Source organism: Erinaceus europaeus, chromosome 10 (genome assembly GCF_950295315.1).
Source record: "Erinaceus europaeus chromosome 10, mEriEur2.1, whole genome shotgun sequence".
Classification (NCBI taxonomy): domain Eukaryota; kingdom Metazoa; phylum Chordata; class Mammalia; order Eulipotyphla; family Erinaceidae; genus Erinaceus; species Erinaceus europaeus.
The window spans coordinates 97391086-97411810 of record NC_080171.1 but is presented as its reverse complement, the minus strand read 5'-3'; the positions used below and the strand labels follow the sequence as shown (position 1 = coordinate 97411810).

Here is a 20725-nt window from a genome sequence, read left to right as displayed (position 1 = left end):
CCACTGGTTTCCTCCTGTCTCCATTTTGAAGTTTTAAGTTGTCTACTTTGTGTCTTCTAGTTCTGAGTGACTTCTGAGTCTTGTAGCTCAGACAATACTGGTAGGAAGCATACTCAGATAGGTTGTTATGGCAAGAGCAATTGGACCTGGATAGCATATCTTTTTAGATTTAATAATGTAACGTAGAGGCACTCACTAGAACTTTGGTCTGGGTGTGGTGAAGCTTACACACATACAGAAGTCTATAGCTATACTCCTAAATTTATTTAAATTTAGTATCATAAAATAATGATCTAAAATATTTAAATGTTCATAGAAATCTTCCCATGATAGCTTTAAAAAAAAATGCTACCAGGGGCCAAGTGGTGGCACACAAGTGGTAAAGACCCGGGTTCAAGCTCCTATTCCCCACTTGCAGGGTGGAATCTTCCTGATTGATGGGGCAGTCCTACAGGTATCTTTCCTGTCTGTCTCTGTCTCTGCCCCCCTTTTGTTTATTAGGTAGAGAAAAATTGAGAGGGGAGGGCGTAATAGAGAGGGAGAGAAACAGTGAGACAACTGCAGCCCGGCATTACCATTTGTGAAGCTTTCCCCCTGCAGGTGGGGACCAGGGGCTTGAACCTGGGTCCTTGCACACTCAAATGTGTGTGCTTGACCAGGTACGCCACTGCCTGACCCCCATCTCTCTCTTCTTTCCTCCTCCCTCATCTCACAAAAAAAAAAAAAAAAAAAGCCTTCTGGGAATGACAGAGTTATGCAGACACCAGACTATAGTAATAGTCCTGGTAGTTAAAAGAGAGAGAGAAGCTACCTAACATAACAATATTTAAATATACCTTGATCTGTTAATATTTTCCTACTGGAGAACATCTAGATTACATGCAATTTTTACATCAAGACAGAACTGCTATAAACATCTTTTAAAGATTTATTTATTAACCTGAGCAAAGGAAAGGAGAGAGAACCAGAACATTATTCTGGCATATGTGATTCTGGGACTCACACTTAGGACCCCATGCTTCCAATCCCAAAGGCCTGGCCCCTGTGCCACTTCTCAGGATGGCAGTGAGCCTCTTTTATTGTTTCTTAGAATAGAATCCATTGTTGCTCCAAAGCTGTTTGATTTTAGTTTGTTTGTCATCACTGGGCCTTTATCACTCGAGGCTGACTTTTTCAGATAGAAAGACTGAGAGAGATAGAGACACCACAGCATGTACTGCACGCACGTGCCACACACACACACACACACACACACTTCTTCAGTGTCATGAGGGCTGGTTGTGCCTGTGGCAAAACGAGTGCACTGTCCTTGTGAGTTATCTTGCCAGCCCAGTTATTCAGTTTTTTTTTTAAATTTATTTTTTATTTAAGAAAGGATAAATTAACAAAACCATAGGGTAGGAGGGGTACAACTCCACACAATTCCCACCACCCAATCTCCATATCCCATCCCCTCCCCTGATAGCTTTCCCATTCTCTATCCCTCTGGGAGCATGGACCCAGGGTCGTTGAGGGTTGCAGAAGGTAGAAGGTCTGGCTTCTGTAATTGCTTCCCCGCTGAACATGGACGTTGACTGGTCAGCCCATACTCCCTGTCTGCCTCTCTCTTTCCCTAGTAGGGTGTGTCTCTGGGGAAGCTGAGCTCCAGGACACATTGGTGGGGTCTTCAGTCCAGGGAAGCCTGGCCAGCATCCTGATGGCATCTGGAACCTGGTGGCTGAAAAGAGAGTTAACATACAAAGCCAAACAAATTGTTGAGCAATCATGGACCCAAAGATTGGAATAGTGGAGAGGAAGTGTTGGGGGGTACTCACTGCAAACTCTAGTGTACTTCTGCTTTCAGGTATATATTTTGCACTTGTTTATGGATACGTGTGACCATATGCTCTCTCTCACAGAAACTGGTGTATATCTGGGTTTTGGGACTTTGTTAGAAAGTGGTCCACCTGGGATGGAATTAGAGAATACTATGAAAGGAAAGGTCTCACCCAAGTAATGAAGCTGAAGGGTTGTCATTCCACACGTGAAGTCTCTGGACACAGTCTGAGGTGAAGCATGTTGAGGTGGCAATCGTTGCGTTGATTAGGTTGCGATCAGCTGATGCAATATTATTTGATATGGATTGGGAGAGGCATGCGGCAAAGTGCTACCTTGTTGAAGTCATTCCTTTTTAACAAGATTACTGAGCACCCACAAAAGGTGTGTTCCTGTCCTAGAGCTCTGGAATACAGAGTTGGGTGCCTTTTTTTTATCCCTCCCATCTTTAAAGAGTCCCCTAATTGGGAGTGAGAGGGATAATGACAACAAACAGACAAGAATCCATCTTCATGTTCAGCTCACTGAAAGAAGCAAGACTTCAAGTAAGTTTGAATGGAAGATTAAACTCTTAATTCTGGCTGAGATTGAGGTGAGGCTCCAGAGAGGAAGAGAGATGCCAAAAGGTGTGGCTGCCCCTTCTCTTCCCCAGGAGCCTATCTGTGAAGCTGAGTATTCAAGAAGAAATTTGTTCTAAAGAATTACGGTGCTCCTGTATTTTCTTCTACACAAAGAAGGAACTCTCAGTTGCACGCCTTTTCCTTTCCTCCTCTTAGCACTTTCTGATTGATGATTGGAAGTGATGGCAATACATAAACTATTTTTCTTTTTATTTTATGACCTGGTAATAGCAGTAACATATTTCCAGTAAATGTTTTCTATCGCAATAAAAAAGTTATAACAAGACTAGAAATGGGTATAGTTAAACCCTAAAGAAATCACACTTTCAGAGTTGTGGATTGAGACAGTAACTCTGTAAATCATTTAACATTGAAAAAAGTCCCCATCTCCTCTCCACCCCTGGAAAAAATTAGGGCAAGCAGCTGGTGTTTACTTGAAATTCTAGTCAGATTCCTGCTGTGAAGTCTGTGGGGGGAATCTCAGTTTTGACCCCCTCAAAACAACTCTCCACTCTTCCTTCCTAGTCTCTATTCAACATCTCTACTCCTTTCTGAGATGATAAATTATTAGCCTTACAAGTCTTTTTTTTTTAACCCAAAGATCAAGAAGATTATAGAATGCTTTTCCTGGAATGCAACATAGTCATGTGGTTAAAAGTACAGGCTCTGAATCACACACATGAATTCTTGTCCTGGCCTCATTGTGGGTACCACTTGACCATTCATGTTATGATTTGTTTTGTTTTTCTTTTTGCCTCTGATAAAGGAAGGTCATAACAGATCTACCCCCCAGAAAGCCTTCTGCTTCAGAGAGCTAATGTCTGGAAGGTCTTTGTTAAATGCCAGGAAAGTCCTCAGTGTCAGGGGTTGTTGTTTTCAAGAAGGGCAAATTCATGACTATGTGACTATGTTTACATAGCATCCTAACATAACAGTGATGTTCATTGAGCTGTTACTGTGTCCTGGGTATTGTGTTATGAAAAATCTTTGCCAGTTACTCCATAAAGGGGTCTTTTCTGACTCCAGTGCCCATACTGTAATCATCATATGTCCACTTTATAGGATTAAACACAGCAAAAGCTGAGATGGTGAAACTTTGAATAATTCTTTCTCACACCATACATATTGTTCTTTGGCTGGTAAAAATTTGGAGTTGATAAAGAAGCATTTCCTTTCTCTTAATTGCTGGCAGAACAGCCTGCTCCTTGATTCATCCTTATTTTAAGCTCTGTTACTCTTACGAGGATGAATGACTACTTGTGTATGTGTCTTGTGTCCTTATCGTGCTCTAAAAATCAGGCCTCTGCCAGCCTTTGTCTTTAATTTCTGATTCTAGCTGACACCTTCGTGAACGGCTCAGTGCAAGCCTTCTGTCGACTGGAAGACTACTGTGTAAAAGTGGTTTTGCTGTCCTATCAGTAATGGTCATAATTTCCCCAATACTCTCATCAGCAGTGAATTGAGTCTTGCAGCAAAGAAATGGAAACCCCAGTGCACTGGTTTTAAAGTGATTTGTCTTGTAGACGGTGTCTTATTTCAGTAAAATCAGGTCAGTGCTGCACTGCTAGGTCAGATGTAAGTCTGAGACAAATTAGTTGGAGGAAATTGATCATCAGAAGCTTAAGTTATTTTTAGCTACTGTAGCTTTTTTTTATATATCTTTTTCTTCATTCATTATAATAAACTTAAGTCATCATCATTATCAAGCAAATGTATTCTCTCAATTTAAGCCCAGACTTTGAAGAAGGAAAACAGATGCTCTCTACCCATTCCATAATGACTTTCCCTTCATGGTTTTGGGGTTTACTACAATTATAGCTTTGTTTAAACACTCAGACCCACTCCTCATCTTCCAGCAAGCCCCCTCTCTGGAGTTTGTTTATTGCACAGACTGGCCCCTTGACCAGTCTGTTATTCATTGCTATTGAAAGTTAATGGGGGCAAAATTGCATTCCCAAACATTTGAACCTGAAGTGGCCAGAGCCGAACTTAGTTGATCTCTGGTGATCGGTTCAATTTAGTTACGATTTTTTGCCATTAGGCTAGGGCTGAATGATGGTGATTTGGTTGAGGCCAAATGTCTGAAGAAAATTGGCTCTCTGATAAGAGTGCTGTTATCAGAGGGGGCTACCTTCTCATTTACATTTAGATGAGTATTGATTATTTATTTACTCAGAGAAGTGAGATTCGTTTCCAATCTTATCTTTCTCGTCTCTGCTTGTCAGCAGAAAGAGAGATAGAGCTCCTGACATCAGGCCAAGATAACAGCACTTTGTAGTGAAGATAAAAGTTGGAATGGGCCTTTTTCTAGTCTTGACTGAAAGGATAAGTTTTAAAAATTAGAACTGATGGGTCATGCTTTCAAAACCTTTCCTGAAGGTTCTGCAGTTTAACTAGGCAGGAGAATTGGTTTATTGGAACAGCCTTGGTCTTTCTTCTTTTATAATAGGAATTGTATTTAATTTGATTATATTCGGCCGTTTCACTGAGAGCAAATTGTGTATTGGCTCAGAAGAGGCAAAAGTGTGACCTTATTGTCATGTCAGCTTGTTCTTTTCATATTATTTAAATTCCAAATTATCCAATCTAAGCCTCAGAGGAGGTATCAGCTACGGTGGTTATCACTTGAATATAATTCAGTGCTTATATTAAGATCAAGCAGAAAATGATTATAGTTACCCCTAGAGGAAGAGTTATAAGCGATGGAGCTAACACTAAATGCAGACATTTTAGAATAGCTGATGTTTGGTCTGAGCACTGATAGTGACAGCATCAGCTTGTCAGTGATGAGTTTGGCTCAGTAAAGAGCTGAGGATCCAGCCGGCTCCTGCCATAGAGCAGAAGAGGTTTGGCACAGTTTTCCCAGAATGGGTTTTCCTATAGCAACCCATTGTTGACAGTGCTGCCAGAAGTATCTTACCAAAAGATGAAGCTGATTATGCCACTCCCCTCCTTTGTTAGCATCTGTTGCTTGCAAGAGAAAATGTAAACCTTGACCAACAGTGCTGGCTTCCCCTCACCATCCCCATGCCAGATTTGTCTTGTTCATGTAGGCACCTCACTACTTCTTTGCCTTTGTCCATGTTGTTCGCTCTGTAGGAATGTATTACTTTGCCCTTCACCTGGCTCCAACTCCTCCTTCAAGATTTAGTTTAGATGTTTTCACCTCAGAGAAGGGAGAAACCACTGTTCCTCTTCTTTAGTCTCTCATGGGGCCTTGTCCCTACCTGTGGGTAAGCACTGACTGACTGGGGCAGTTTGGTAACCTACCTACCATGGTATGTCTTGCCACCTTCCCTGGCCTGCTTAAGAGCAGGAGTCATTGATTATTTGTTTGTGTTTGGGACATTGCTGATGCTCAAAACTGTTTGTTAAATAGATCTATGTATGGCATATAACATCATATAGCCTTTGCTGGCTGTGCTATCCTAATTTGTTCTGAAGGTTCTGACATTTATTCATCACTTTTAGACTATATTTTTAGGACTTGAAAGACCAGGGAATTTTATGACTCCTGACTGTTGAACAAGTCTCTAATCTTAAAAGACTGCCTGTAACTTAAAAGCAACTTCTTTGAACAGATACACACCCTCTCCCAGGCTATGCTCCAACCCTGGATACCCTGGAAGAAAAGATGTAGGCATCTGCTTTGATGCCAACATTTCTTGCTATAGTGTATCTTCCTTTAAAAGGACTGTGAGCCTGTTGCTACTCTTGGGCTAGGGATGTGCTTAGACTTCAGATCGTTTCTGTTTCTACCTATAACAGCAGTAATAGCAACTGTCATTGAATACTTTACTAAAGGAGTCAAGGATTGTCTCATTTAATCCTCAAGCAACCTTGTAAGGCAAATTCCTTTACCCGCACTTTTATAGATGAGAAAGTGCAGAGATTAAATAAATCCTCAGAATGATGGTGGTCAATATTACTCCCTCTCAAAGTACAAACACCAGGGGCTTCCTGCTCATATCCCAGCCTTTCCTCTTAGTGACTCATACTTACCCGTATTCTGTCTACAAGAAATTCTCTGATACTAAAACAGCTCTTTTCACCAGTGAGTGAAAACAGTTAGCATGAATGTATAACCTTAGAAGTGGTTTTTTTTATTCACTTTTGTTGCCCTTGTTTTATTGTTGTAGTTATTATTGATGTCGTCGTTGTTGGATAGGACAGAGAGAAATGGAGAGAGGAAGGGAAAACAGAGAGGAGGAAGAGAAGGATAGAAACCTGCAGACATGCTTCACCGCTTGTGAAGTGACCCCCCTGCAGGTGGGGAACCAGGGCTAGAACCGGGGTCCTTAGGCCAGTCCTTGTGCTTTGCGCCACCTGTGCTTAACCCACTGTGCTACAGCCCGACTCCCAGAAGTGTTGTTGTTTTTTTTTTAAAGGGAGTCTGGCGATAGTGCAGCAGGTTAAGCACAGGTGATGCAAAGCTCAAGGACCAGCGTGTAAGGATCCCGGTTTGAGACCCTGATTCCCCACCTGCAGGGGAGTCACTTCACAGGTGGTGAAGCAGGTCTACAGGGATCTAACTTTCTCTCTCCCTCTCTGTCTTCCCCATCTCTCTTCATTTCTCTCTGTCCCGTCCAACAACGACGACATCAATAATAACTACAACATTAAAAACAAGGGCAACAAAAAGGGAATAAATAAATAAATATTTTTAAAAAACTACATGCAAAGAGAAGTAAAATGAAGGTTCAGAGCAGTCACTGGCACAGAGCTGGGGGCCAGTAATTACAGTAGAATCACAAGTTTTTATTTTCAGACTTTCTAATGGACCAAGGAGAAAGGGATACCTTATCAGTTAGTTTCAAGATTACTGTTAAATGGTCTAAAGCAGAACCAGCAGGATAGCTCACCTGGGGGTGTGCCTGTTTTGCCATGCTTGCAAGCCAATTTCAAGTCCAGGGGAAGCTTTGGTACTGTGATCTCTCATTCTCCCTCCCACTCTATCTGAAATAATCCAGAGTGGTGAAGTCCTGATGACAACAACAAAATGATTTGCCTACAGATTAAAAAAAAAAAATCTTTTTAAAATAAAAGTAAAAAGTGCTTGCTCAGTGGCAATACAGCTTGTCCTAATACCCAGGTCTGAAGAATGTTTCTCCTGGGGATTTTAAAAAATAAGACATGGAGTGAAAGAAATGGTAGCAGGCCTTCTTTCTTCAGGCTTCTGCATTTGCTTCCTATTAGATTTAAACTCTCAGCTGTTATGAAATTGCATGCTAAATCCTTTTCATGTTTCAGTCAAAGATGAAAGGGATCAAGGAAGCTGAACACAACCCAACAGATAGTACAGATTTTCTTTGAAACTTATGTGCTGAGATGTTTGCCTCAGGTTTACAAAATCCTATAAAAATCCTGCCTGGGTATTGTAACTTGGAACCTTCCCAAACTGCCCAGAGCAGTATTTTGTTACTAGACCATTCAGTGACATGGTATTACTGCAATAAATACATCATTTGAAATGCCCAAGCATGCTTTCTTGTCACTGCAGAATAGCTGCTTCCTAGGATCTTCCTTTTGTGCTCTCCTCTGCTGTGAGAGAGCATGTGGCTTCATGCACAGCTGTGACATTTTAAAACGTCTTTCCAAAGGGTGGATGTTGCCTTAAGAATTGTGTCCCAATCAGTGTGAAAGAACCTTTCATATTTTGTATAATCATTTCCTCTCTAAAAGTATGTGAATAGAAGCTAACCTTATAGGTTGTCTTTATAAAATGATTTTGGGCTACTAGTCTTTTTTTCCTCCTTTTTTTCCATGTCAGCTGCTTTAAAATGAAATAATTTGATAGAAAGAGTGGTTTGAGGGGGCTGGGCAGTGGTGAACTGGGTTAAGCGCACTTAGTACAAAGCACTAGGACCCGGCTCCCCACCTGCAGGAGGGTTGCTTCACAAGCGGTGAAGCAGATCTGTAGTTGTCATTCTTTTTCCCTCTCTGTCCCCGCACCCCACTTTCTCTCTGCCCTATCCACTAAAAAAAAAAGGGAAAAATGGCCGCCAGGAGCAGCAGATTCATAGTGCTGGCACCGAGCCCCAGCAATAACCCTGGTGACAAAAAAAAAGTGTGGTTTGATGTATAGTAGGTGTCTCTTGTCATAATTTTGCTTATCATCAACAGATACTTATTGAGAACTTGTTATGAGTGGCCCAGGAGGTGACACAGTGGGAAAAGCCTTGGACTCTCAAGTATGAGGTCCTGACTTTAGTCCCTGGCATCACATATGATGCTCTGGTTCTCTTCTCTCCCTCTCCCTCTCCCTCTCCCTCTCCCTCTCCCTCTCCCTCTCCCTCTCCCTCTCCCTCTCCCTCTCCCTCTCCCTCTACCTCTACCTCTACCTCTACCTCCTCCTCTACCTCCTCCTCTCCCTCCCCTTTCTCTCTCTCATAAATAAATCTTTAAAAAGTTGTTATGAGGGGGTCAGGTGGTAGCACAGTGGGTTAAGCACATGTGGCTCAAAGCCCAAGGACTGGCATAAGGATCCTAGTTCGAGACCCCGGCTCCCCACCTGCATGGGAGTCACTTCACAGGTGGTGAAGCAGGTCTGCAGGTGTCTAACTTTCTCTCCCCCTCTCTGTCTTCCCCTCCTCTCTTCATTTCTCTCTGTCCTATCCAACAATGACGACATCAGTAACTACAACAATAAAACAACAAGGGAAAAAAAGGGAATAAATAAATGATTTTTTTTAAAGTTGTTATGACTTGTCAACCACCAGGTTCCAGATGCTAACAGGATGCCAACCAGACTTCCCTGGACAGACAACCCCACCAATGTGTCCTGGAGCTCCACTTCCCCAGAGCCCTTCCCCACTAGGGGAAGAGAGAGAGAGGCTGGGAATATGGATCTACCTGTCAATGCCCATGTTCAGCGGGGAAGCAATTACAGAAGCCAGACTTCCTGCCTTCTGCATCCCACAATGACCTTGGGTTCATACTCCCAGAGGGTTAAAGAATAGGAAAGCTATCAGGGGAGGGGATGGGATACGGAGATCTGGTGGTGGGAATTGTGTGTTGTACCCCTCTTATCCTATGGTTTTGTCAATGTTTACTTTTTTATAAATCAAAAAATTAAAAAAAAAAAAAAGAAAGATAACTTTTGTAGCAAGTAAAAAAAGTTGTTATGAGTGAGACTTGTGGTTGGTATGTAATATAGACAGTGTAAGTTTGGGCAGTTAGCTAAGAATCCCATTTCTTGTGGGACATGGAGCTAGTTATATAAGCCTGTGTGACTCAGTTTGTTCCTCAGTAAAAGTGGAATCCAGGAGGTCCGGTGGTAGTGCAGCAGGTTAAGCACACATGGCACAAAGCACAAGGGTCAGCATAAGGGTCCCGGTTTGAGCCCGAGTCCCCACTTGTAGGGGGGTCGCTTCACAAGCGGTGAAGCAGGTCTGCAGGTGTCTATCTTTCTCTCCCCCTCTCTGTCTTCCCCTCCTCTCTTGATTTCTCTCTGTCCTATCCAATGACAACAGCATCTCAGTGGCAACAATAACAACAAGGGCAACAAAAATAGGAAAAAATGGCCTCCAGGAGCATTGGATTTGTAGTGCAGGCACCAAGCTCCAGCAAATAACCCTGGAGGAAAAAAAAAAATGAAATCCATACTGTCAACATCTTAGGATGGCAAAAAATAAATGAGATAATCTATATGAAAGATACTTGAAGGACCCGGCACATGCTAGGCTCTGTTACGCTGTCATTATAGTCTATTATTTTAGTTTGATGGTAAGCAGTGACCTAAAGTAGCATTATTAATCTATCAGACATTGTTCTAATTACATTGTTACTGTTAAATCTTAGAGTCCTCAGATAAGCTTAAGAAGTAGGTGCTATTATTATCCCCATTTTTTTAAAAGAATTTATTTATTAATGAGAAAGATATAAGGGGAGAGAAAAAGAACCAGACATCACTCTGGTACATGTGCTGCCGGGGATTGAACTCGGGACCTCATGCTTGAGAATCCAGTGCTTTATACACTGCACCACCTCCCAGACCACTATTATCCCCATTTTATAGATGAATAAACCAAGAGAGGTTAAGCAAATTCACCCAAAATCACACAGTCAGATTACTCAGTGAGCACCAGACTGAGACAGTCTGACCCCAAATCCATGCCTTTATCCACCAGGCTATATTATTTTTCTCTTGTCATGCTTCTCTCTATACAGCATGTCTTTTGTTTATCAATCTGTTTTTTTCAGGGGAGAATGTGTGGAATAGTCTTTTCTTTGTGAGATAGCTTATCCAGTGTTTGAACAAGAATTGGGAGAGAAATTGAGATTTTTAAGAGGCAGTTTTCCATTTGGGATAAGATCTCAAGTCTCATCTACATTTTAACCACCCTACCTTCCTCCCAAATCAAGATCCATCAGTCATTTTTTAAGTTCAGAAATGAGTTTATCTTTTATAGGCTATCAAGGGGTACCCAGTGCAAAAAAATAACTGACAAAATTGAGCATACATAAGAATATTCTTAAGGAAGGATGAGAAATCTTCCTAGAAAGATGGAAAGATAAGATGATCCTGTCTTTTTAAGTACCCAGGATATAGCTATAACAGGAGATACTTAGTATGTGTGAATCTCATTAAATTATTTCAATTTTTTTTTCATTTTGAATGTATAGAAGCTACAGGTTCAGTGATTCAGAGCCCAAATGAATCTACAATATATATATATATGTATATATATATATATATTTTTTTTTTTTTTTTTTTGCCTCCAGGGTTGTTGCCGGGGCTCCATGCCTGCACCATCAATTCACTGCTCCTGGAGGCTATTATTTTCCCTTTTGTTGTCCTTGTTGTTTATTGTTGTGGTTATTATTGTTGTTGTTGTTGTTGCTGTCATTGTTGGATAGGACAGAGAGAAATAGAGAGAGGAAGGGAAGACAGAGGGGGAGAGAAAGATAGACACTTGCAGTCCTACTTCACTGCCTGTGAAGCAACTCTCCTGCAGGTGGGGAGCCAGGGGCTCGAACTAGGATCCTTATACCAGTCCTTGCGCTTTGCACCATATGCGCATAACCTGCTGAGCTACTGCCTGACCCCCAATCTATAAAAATTTATACTATAGCATAAACTATGGCTCACCTTATTATTGATCAGTAATTTGCTGTCTACAAGAAAAAGAAAAGTTCTTCAAAATATAGTTTGGATCCCATAATGTTTGCTTTAATTTTCTCTTTCCTACTTTCTACCTTTATGATACTGAATAAATCCCTTTTTCCTGCCACACTTGAGCATCCTAGCCTGCTATATAGCTATAGTGATATCAGTCTCAGAATTGCTGTAAGGCCTCAGTAAGGAAACCTAAGAGCTCTTGGTATAGAAAGAGTTATTTGGTAAATGAGAATCATCATCATACTAGACTTCAAGGAAAAAGGCTTAAAGTTTCACTTTGAAACACACACACACACACACACACACACACACACACACACATATACATGTACACATAGTTTTGAAAACGAGTGTGTATGTGTATGTTTGTGGTGTTGTGGGCTTGCACATGTGTAATACCACCTCTGAGTGACCTTCCCCTCCCCTAGGCTAATTTTTAAATTCTTTATGTTAAAGGGAGACAGAAGGAGAGACAGACAGACAGACAGACAGAGAGCAAGGACTCTACAACATTGCTTCACTGTCCATAGAGTGCCATGGTGCTGTCCATGGTTGTTCCTATGTGCTGCCAAAGCTCAAACTCAGGGCCTTATGCATAGCAAGACATTCATTCTGCTGGATGAGCTATCTCCTGTTCCCCAAAGTGGGTTATTTTAGTAAAATTATCTGCAATTCTCAAGAAACAGGAAAGTGAGCATTAAATTATGGTACTCATTTAAGGCATTGAAAGTGGCTAAGGAACTTGTGTTTAGAGATAAAGGTTCCTTCCTCGTATTCCCTGCTATTCCTGGTTTCTCTCATTCATATCTCCCAGGCAGCTTTAGAGACTGGAAGGAGAAAGTATGCAAAGGGAAGCAGCCTGAAATTCACCCTGATGCAGCCAGGTCTTGGCTCTCAGTGGTCAGGAAAGGAGTGACTTATTCTTCAGTTGTCAGGTAGACAGCTCTAGAAGCCCAGCATACTGTTTGCTGTACTCACAATCAGTGCTTTTGTTCAATAGCCAAAATTGCTCCTATTATTAAAGAAGAATTATTGTAGCTAAACTTTGTACCCAGACTTCACTGATATCATAATAGTGGATATCAGTGACCTCCCTACACACTCCGCTGGTAGGAGGTGTTAGCAGTGGGGCAGTCAGATTGTTTAACAAGCCAGTATCTTAGAAAATAGCTCTCCAAGTTTAGGTCTTACTCCCTGCCTTCTTGATAGGCTGAAGCTGCCTATTGTGATTGTTAAGAGAGAATAGGAGATGGCAGTAAGAATCTCTTATCAGCTGAGTTTTCTTTGCTTTTGTTTTTTTAACTTTTTAAAAAGATTTTAGGGAGAGAGAGGCTTGCAGCACTACTTCATCACTTGCAAAGCTTTCCCTCTGCAGGTGGGGACCAGGGACACAAACTCGAGTCCTTGCATGATGTATGTAATATGTGTGCTCAACCAGATGCGCCACCACCCAGCCCCACCAGCTTAAAGTTCAGTTGAGCATGATTTTCTATAATTACTTTTACCAGTGACTGTGAAAATATACAGTGGTCGACAGAAAATGTCTATTAATTGAGAAATGGTGATACTGACAAGTAATTGGTAGTGAAGACTAAAAAGGAAAGTATATGTAGATATTTATTTCATTAATATAGAATTTATAATATTGACTTACGATGCCTTCTTGTCCTCAATACAATGCAGTGAGTTTATAAAAATCATGTAGACTTGTGGTAATATATTTGCATAGTTGTATGTATTTTGAACATTGTTTGTTTTGTATTGGTTTAAAGCTGTAAGTTGTGTAAAAGGGGCTGAGTTTTAGCCTAACTGAACTCTAAGGATTGGCAAAAGTGCTAATGAAATGCCAGTTAGAGAAGAGATCAAATATTCTGTGAAACTGCTGTGCTCCACATAAATAGAGAACATGTTTATGACTTGGGATGAGTGAAAAGCCATCAACTGATGAAAGGAAAGTACTAGATGTAAATCATCAGCAAGTTGGTAACAGTTGAAGAACAAATCTGAAAATACTGTACTGCCAGGGAGTCCTGCAAGACCTCTTGATGCTCTTCTCAGACCTCTGACACTTCTTTTGTCTTACCAAACATGTCTTTTATAATCAAAATAATAAAAAGTTTCTGATGTCTCTCATGTTTCTAATAACCATTAACAGAAATATCAGCCTTTTAAATTTGATCTTTGGATCTCTTAGAACAAGATTGTCACTTGTTAAAGAACTATGTGAATAAATGTATAAAATGTCTCAACATTCTATTGAGATCTATCAAAATCCATGTGTGACACGTGGAAGCTAGTGTTCCTACCTTCATGTGTCTCTTGTGTTTTCCTATTTTAATAACAACATGAATCACTGGCCACTGTCTATTACCGTATCCCTCCAAAAACTTGATTTTGACACCTGCTTTGAAAACAGTTTTTATGGTTGTTTTGTTTGTTGGTTCTGGGTTTTGTTTTTACTATCATCACATTAGAGTTCTAAATTTACCTTATCTGTGTTTATAATTCACTGTAATGTAATGATTGTTAGTGTTTCTACATGGGTAACTCCTATAAGGCAGGTCCATTACTAAAAGTTTTTTAATGTCTTTTCTAGTCTTCACAATAATCCTTCAAAGTATAAATATTCCTGCATTACATATTAAGAGATGGGTCCAAAGAGGATGGATTACCTGATCTTTATCTGAAAAACCACAACTCAAAAGCCATCTTTTTCTCACCTTGATTAGAGAACTCAGTAAACAGGCTTGGTAACAGAACAGACAGTGTGGGATATTGGGGGTTGGAGTGGGAAGGGAAGGAAGCCAAACTCTTCCATCTTGAATATTTGGGCTCTAATGACAAGCTTCAACATTTTCCTGATGTCATTTATCAACTTTCGCCAATATGTGGTGTTTTGTAACTGTTAAATTCCTTGTTTCAGAATGCCTCCCTCCTCCTGCCCCTTTGATCTTCCAGGCCCTCAGTATCGCCTGGAGAAGCAGAGTGAGCCCAATGTTGCCGTGGACCTGGAAAGCACTTTGGAGAGCCAGAGCGCGTGGGAGTTCTGCTTAGTCCGTGAGAACAGTACGTTGGCCTCCTTGCTCCTTGCCTGCTTTGTCCTTTGCAAACAAGCTTTCAAGTCATGTGTTTGAGAATACTTGCCGGTCTCGCTTCCCTAGGGAGATTAAAAGTGACTTAGTCTTCCAAAGCCAATTGTAGCCTTTCTGCAAAAAGTTTATTTCAAAATGAAATGACTGATTTCATGCTTTCAGGTAGTCTGTATTCTGTTTGACATTCTCTGATTAATATTTTTCTATTAAACTCTGTCTTTCTAGTTAGGACCATTCCTAGAAACAAGTTAGACATATGAGGCTTCTTCTGAGACAAAAGCAATATGTTGTATGTAATGTTTCCATATTGTGGAGCAAACTGACCCAGTCAGTATCACTATTCAGACATCAAGTTTTAGAAAATGAACATTTTGTATACTTTTAGCAGGAGGTAATTCCTAGTGCTGTGTTGAAAGCCTCTTTGAAACTACAGTTAATTTATTTCCTCTTTGGGGTTTCTGACTTAGAAATTTTTCCCGTTCCTTACTCTGTACTTCATTTGATATAAGCGCAAGTGACATGTGAAAACTGCACTTATGACAGGTGACTCTCCCTGACTGGCCTTGCTTCAGGGATTTTTACACAGACTGTTCCTTCTGCATCGAGCACTCTCTCTCTCCTACTCTGCTTAACTTTTTCCCCCCTCTGTTCAGTTTAAATGTCACAACTTGAGAGAAGTCACATCTGATCTGTCTCCTTTGCTTTAGCTTGATCCTCCCCTTGTCTAGGTTCCCTGTTATATTCTGCCTTAAGTGTACTACTTTTTCTTCTCTGTGTACATTTCTGTTTATAAATATTTCTTGATGTCTATCTCCTCCACTAGAGTGTCATTTCTGTGAGTCTGTGAGTGTGTCCCTCACTCATACTAGCTTGCCTCTGATTAACTCACTTATCAACAATGTGGACCATGCCCTGCATGTAGGAATTATGTAGTGAATTGTTTCAAAGTGTGAATTCCTTATTATTGACTAAGATAAAATGTTATGTATTAAGGACTTGGAATATAGTTTAGAAACGTAAATAAATTTTCAGATAACAGATTGCCTGTAGTGACAAGTTAGTTTTTCTCCTCTTCCCTAGATTTTCTCCCCAAGATAATAGTTGTTCCCAGTTTTCTTATTATCTTTCCAGGCATCATCTGTGCATATGCAAACATATTCTATGAATATATGAATATACCCACAAAAATACATATATGCACATATTTATATTACCTCTTCTAAAAGCAAATGACAGCAAGCTATAATGAGTATTCTGCATTTTTAATCATTTTAACAGTATGTCATAGAGATTATTCTGCATTAGTTCATGCCACACCATATATAAAACTCACTTTTTGAACTGATGCATAGCATTCCACAGTATATGTAAGTTATTTTCTCAAAAAGAAGAGGTTCAACTTTCCTATAGTAGGAAAGAAAAGCTGTGAGAATTCGTGGCTATAGCTTTCAAATCTGGGCTCTTGTGCTGCCTCCACTTCTAAGCATGAAAGTGGACTTAAGTTGTGCTAAATACTTCCAGTACTTGCACTGAATCAAACACACTGATAGTGAGTCAATCCCTTGCCAGCATTTGTAAAGGGTGTAAGGCAGTCAGTGGTTCAGAATCAGTGGAATATATTAGTATTTGTGAAATGAAAGCAAAGTGAAAAAAAAAATCAAATTGATTTATTTTAAATAGAAATTCAAACCAAGAGCCATATATTGTTCCCTAGTAACTACCTATTAGGAAGTTGAATTGAGACAACAGATTTTTTTTTCCTTTTGTTAGTATATTTGATCAGGACAGCTTGGTACTCTTAAAGTCATATTAGAAGTGAACTGAATTTTGAGCTTCATTTTGTAGTGTTTAAGAGAACAATCTGGGGCCAGGTGGTGGCTCACCTGGTTGAGCACACATGTTACAATGCACAAGGACCCAGGTTCAAGCCCCTAGGCCCCATCTGCAGGGAGAAAGTGTTGTGAGTGGTGAAGCAGTGCTACAGGTGTCGCTCTGTTTCTCTCCCTCACTATCTGTCTCCCTCTTCCTGCTTGATTTCTGGCTGTCTCTATCCAATAAATAAATAAAGATAATTAAAAAATTTTAAGAGAATATTCTATCCATCCAAACTGATGTAGTTCACATTCTAACCTTTCTACTTACTGTGTGTCCTTGGATAATTTATTTAACCTCTTGGGTAGTTTATCTGCCTTAATTAGGATGATTGAAAGATTCAGTGAGTTTTTGATAATCATAAAGCTTAGAAAAGAGTCTGGCTTAGTATATAGTCAATAAATGTTAACTTTAATTAGTAAATAATGAAAACCAGCATTCTGTATCTGTGAAAGAACAGGTATGACAGTCTGGAATCATACACCTGTCAGGGCCCTCAAGGAAGAGATGTATGTTGGGGGAAGAAGTTATTAGGCGGTGGGGAGTGGGCAGGACAAATCTATCACACTGTGCCACAGTACCAGAAAAATTAAAAGCAGGGTTCTTTAAAGCAAATATCCTTTCTTGTTTCAAAATGTTTTGCTTCTAAGTGAATGTAATTGATTGGAAAGAATAGCAGAACAATGCATGTAAGCCTTTTGGTTTTTCTTCTCAAGAAGGACATAATATAACTTTATATCAGCCACATCAGAAGATATTTGTATGGCAGTGTTTGTTTGTTTGTTTGTCTGTTTTTACTTATTTAGACGTTCTATTATAGGGCATAGAGATAAACATTTTGTAAGTGTTATTTTGTCATGTTTATCACTACCCTGCCTGATATTTTGAGAGTGTGTGACTTGTCCAAAATTAGCTAACCAGTAAATGATAAAACCTGAATTCTAGGTCAGTTATATTATTCCGAAACCCATCCTGAAATCGTTTATGGAAAAACCTAATTTGGGGGCCCAGGTGGTGGTATACCTGGTTAAGTGCACACATTACAGTGCGCAAGGACCCAGGTTCAAGCCCCTGGCTCCCACCTGCAGGGGAAAGTTTCACAAGTTGGGAAGCAAGGCTGCTGGTATCTATCTTTCTGTCTCTTAACTCCTCTCTGTCTCCCCCCACCCCTCTCAATTTTTCTCTGTCTCTACCCAATAATAAATAAAAATATTTTTTAAAATGAAAAAAACCTAATTTTTAAATCCTAAGAATGGTGATGGCAATTGTTTTTATATACTGTGGGAAAGAAGATTGCAAATGTAGCCCATATGACAAATAATTCTGCCTAGGGACTGAGCGCTAACATTTGTGCTTGGATCTTGGCCTAAACAAGAAGATGACAAGCCAAAGTCTTTGAGCTTTCCAGTTTGGATTCTTGTCTGATCATCTACTACATCTTTTAGCCAACTGTCTGCTAGGAGCTGGAATCAGACCAGAAGGAAACATGAGTACATTATGAAGAGAATGTACTGTTAGAAGACTTCCATTCTTGTCCAAGCTTCTATATAAATCCTGGCACCCAGTGGAGCTTCAATTTCCTTTTCTGCCAAATATTGCCAGTGACCTTTTTTCTTACACACTGATTATACATGGGTAACCCATCCAGGTCCTTAGGGAAAAGTTGCACCATGAACTTACTTAATCTTTTCACAACTTTAAGAGCAAAACTTGGGGATTTTCCCTAACCAGGGCTAACATAAGCCTGGAATTAAACTGACTATGTAAGTGTATCAACTAAATGTCAGACATTGTATCTTTCCTGATTTATCACTCACTAGTCTACTCTTTTTAAAAAAATTTTTATTATCTTTATTTATTTGATAGAGACAGCCAGAAATCAGGTGAGAAGAGGGTGATAGAGAGAGAGAGAGAGACAGGGAGACACCTGCAGCCCTGCTTCACCACTTGCAAAGCCTCCCCCCTGCAGGTAGGGACCTCAGGCTCAAACCAGGGTCCTTGAGCATTATAACAAGTGTGCTCAATCAGGTGCGCCACCACTTGGCCCCCTAGTCTAGTCTTAATAATTTAGCAGAATGCTTAAAGCCTATTTTTTTTAAGTCAGATAGATCTTGAGCAAACCACTGCAGCCTCTAAAACTGAATAAATTATATCACCTTCCTGAGCCTCAGTTTCCTATGTAAATGGTGTGGTTAAATCTGTTTTACAAGGTTTTGTGAGAATTAAATGAGATAAGAATGTTGTCACCATAATAACCTGATAGGCTAGTATGGGCATCATTTTTATTTTATAGAAGAAATTAAGGTAGAGGGGTGTCTTGGTCATGTGAATTAGGGATCCTAGAAAACTATCTCTCCATTAAGTCTCTGAATTTATTTTATTTTATTTCCCATATAGAATTTTCTATAGAAAGTCCTCAGCTCGGGAGTCGGGCGGTGGCACAGCGGGTTAAGCGCACATGGCACAAAGCACAAGGACCTGTTTAAGGATTCCGGTTGGAGCCCCCGGCGCCCCACCTGCAGGGGAGTTGCTTCACAAGCGGTAAAGCAGGTCTGCAGGTGTCTATCTTTCTCTCCCCCTCTCTGTCTTCCCCTCCTCTCTCCATTTCTCTCTGTCCTATCCAACAACAATGACATATATAACCACATAATAACCACATCAATGTTAAACAACAAGGGCAACAAAAGGGAAAATAAATATAAAAAATAAAAACACTATATAAGAAAAAGAAAGAAAGGCCTCAGCTCTTTAAACATCAGTCAAGCTTCTTTGATCTGCTTTTCTTTTCAAGGAGGTCTTCTGTTGTTTCAATGCCTATTTGAAATTCTCAATTTAAGTCTCTAGGGAAGAACAGTTTCATTCAAACTTGAGGTGGAGAATCACCCATATAGATGAGCTGTGACAGGACAGAGAGGCTCTCTTTTCACCTTTAGTTCCCCTTGAGGACCTAGGAGAGGAAACAGCTTCTCTTAGAAGCCTCCCCAATTTACCTACTGCCGTTCCCTAGACTTAAGTATAGTCTTTCTTATGCCCCCACCCCCATTACTGATTCCAGGGGATGGATTTGCTCTCTCCCACACTGACATAGGGACCAGATCTGAGCCTCTCCTGCAGTGCATATGTATATTGGTCATGTGGCTATAGCTGGAAGAAGTGAACTTCTGGAGTCCCTGACATCTCTTCTCACCAGAGCACCAGGAATCAATTATGTGATGGTATTGCTGGTGGTGGTTCACCTGGTAAATTACATGCTACTGTAATTGAGGACCCAGGCTTAAGCCCCTATCTCCACCTGCAGTGCGGAAGCTTCACAAGTAGTGGGGCAGTGATTCAGGTCTCTCTCTCTCTCTCTCTCTCTCTCTCTCTGTCTCTCATCCTCTATTGAAAAAAAATGTCTGGAATGGAAGAGTTGTGCAGGCCCCAAGCCCCAGCAATAACCGTGTGTGTGTGTGTGTGTGCGTGTGCGTGTGCGTGTGCGTGTGTATGTGTGTGTATTGAAAGAGAACTTGGGATTTGGTAAGTATGTATAGGATTTTTTTTGTACTATTACTTGGGCTTCACCAATACGACCTCATCATCAGTAGTACTAAATGAAAAGGGGGAGGGAGAGCAACTGGAAGCCATGAATGAGAATGTATTTATCCTGGTGTGATTCCAGATCCTCTTCGGTGCTTATTCATAGTGGGCTGATTCTTGCTCCCGCATGTATTTTCTGTTGCCAGGACTGGAGACTCCCTGGTGGTTCTGCTTGGCTTCTGGAAGCTTTGCCTTCTTCAGTTACAAATTGCTAATCTCTTCAGTTTCTATCATGTGACTTAAATACTGAGGCTTTAAGCCTCTCTCCCAAAACAGCAGTCTTTAAATACAAAAGAAAGTGTGATCCTGCAAATAAACTGTTTCCAGATAGGAATGGCTTGTGTTCATAGTATATATTTTAGGTCCGGTTACTGCTAAAAGTCAGTCTCTAGCTTGGTGGAGAGGAGTACTCATTGTAAGGAATTTTCTATATCAATGAGTTTTGCTTATTTGTTTGCTTTGTTTTCAAATAGATATCAACTAATAGCTAGTTCTCTGCTTAGTTTATGCTAACAGAATTTAAATGAAATAAATGTTCCCAACATAAGACTATCTGAGTATCTCCACCTCTTGGTTAGTTGTGAGCTGTGAGGAGAGAGGCAAGATGTTTAAGCCTCTCTGTGACTGAC

General features: G+C 40.4%; 1 protein-coding gene across 4 annotated transcripts in view; it reads left to right on the top strand.

Moving 5' to 3' along the window:
- The window catches only part of MAPKAP1 (MAPK associated protein 1), a 266882-nt gene that overhangs the window by 177477 nt on the left and 68680 nt on the right, over window positions 1–20725 (top strand). For 3 of the 4 annotated variants that reach the window (XM_007539997.3, XM_007539995.3, XM_007539999.3), the window contains one exon: window positions 14515–14622. The exons of the other annotated variant lie outside the window; for it this stretch is intronic. In XM_007539997.3, the coding sequence (XP_007540059.1) occupies window positions 14515–14622 (108 nt within the window). The remainder of the gene's footprint in view (window positions 1–14514; window positions 14623–20725) is intronic. 4 annotated transcript variants of the gene reach the window in all.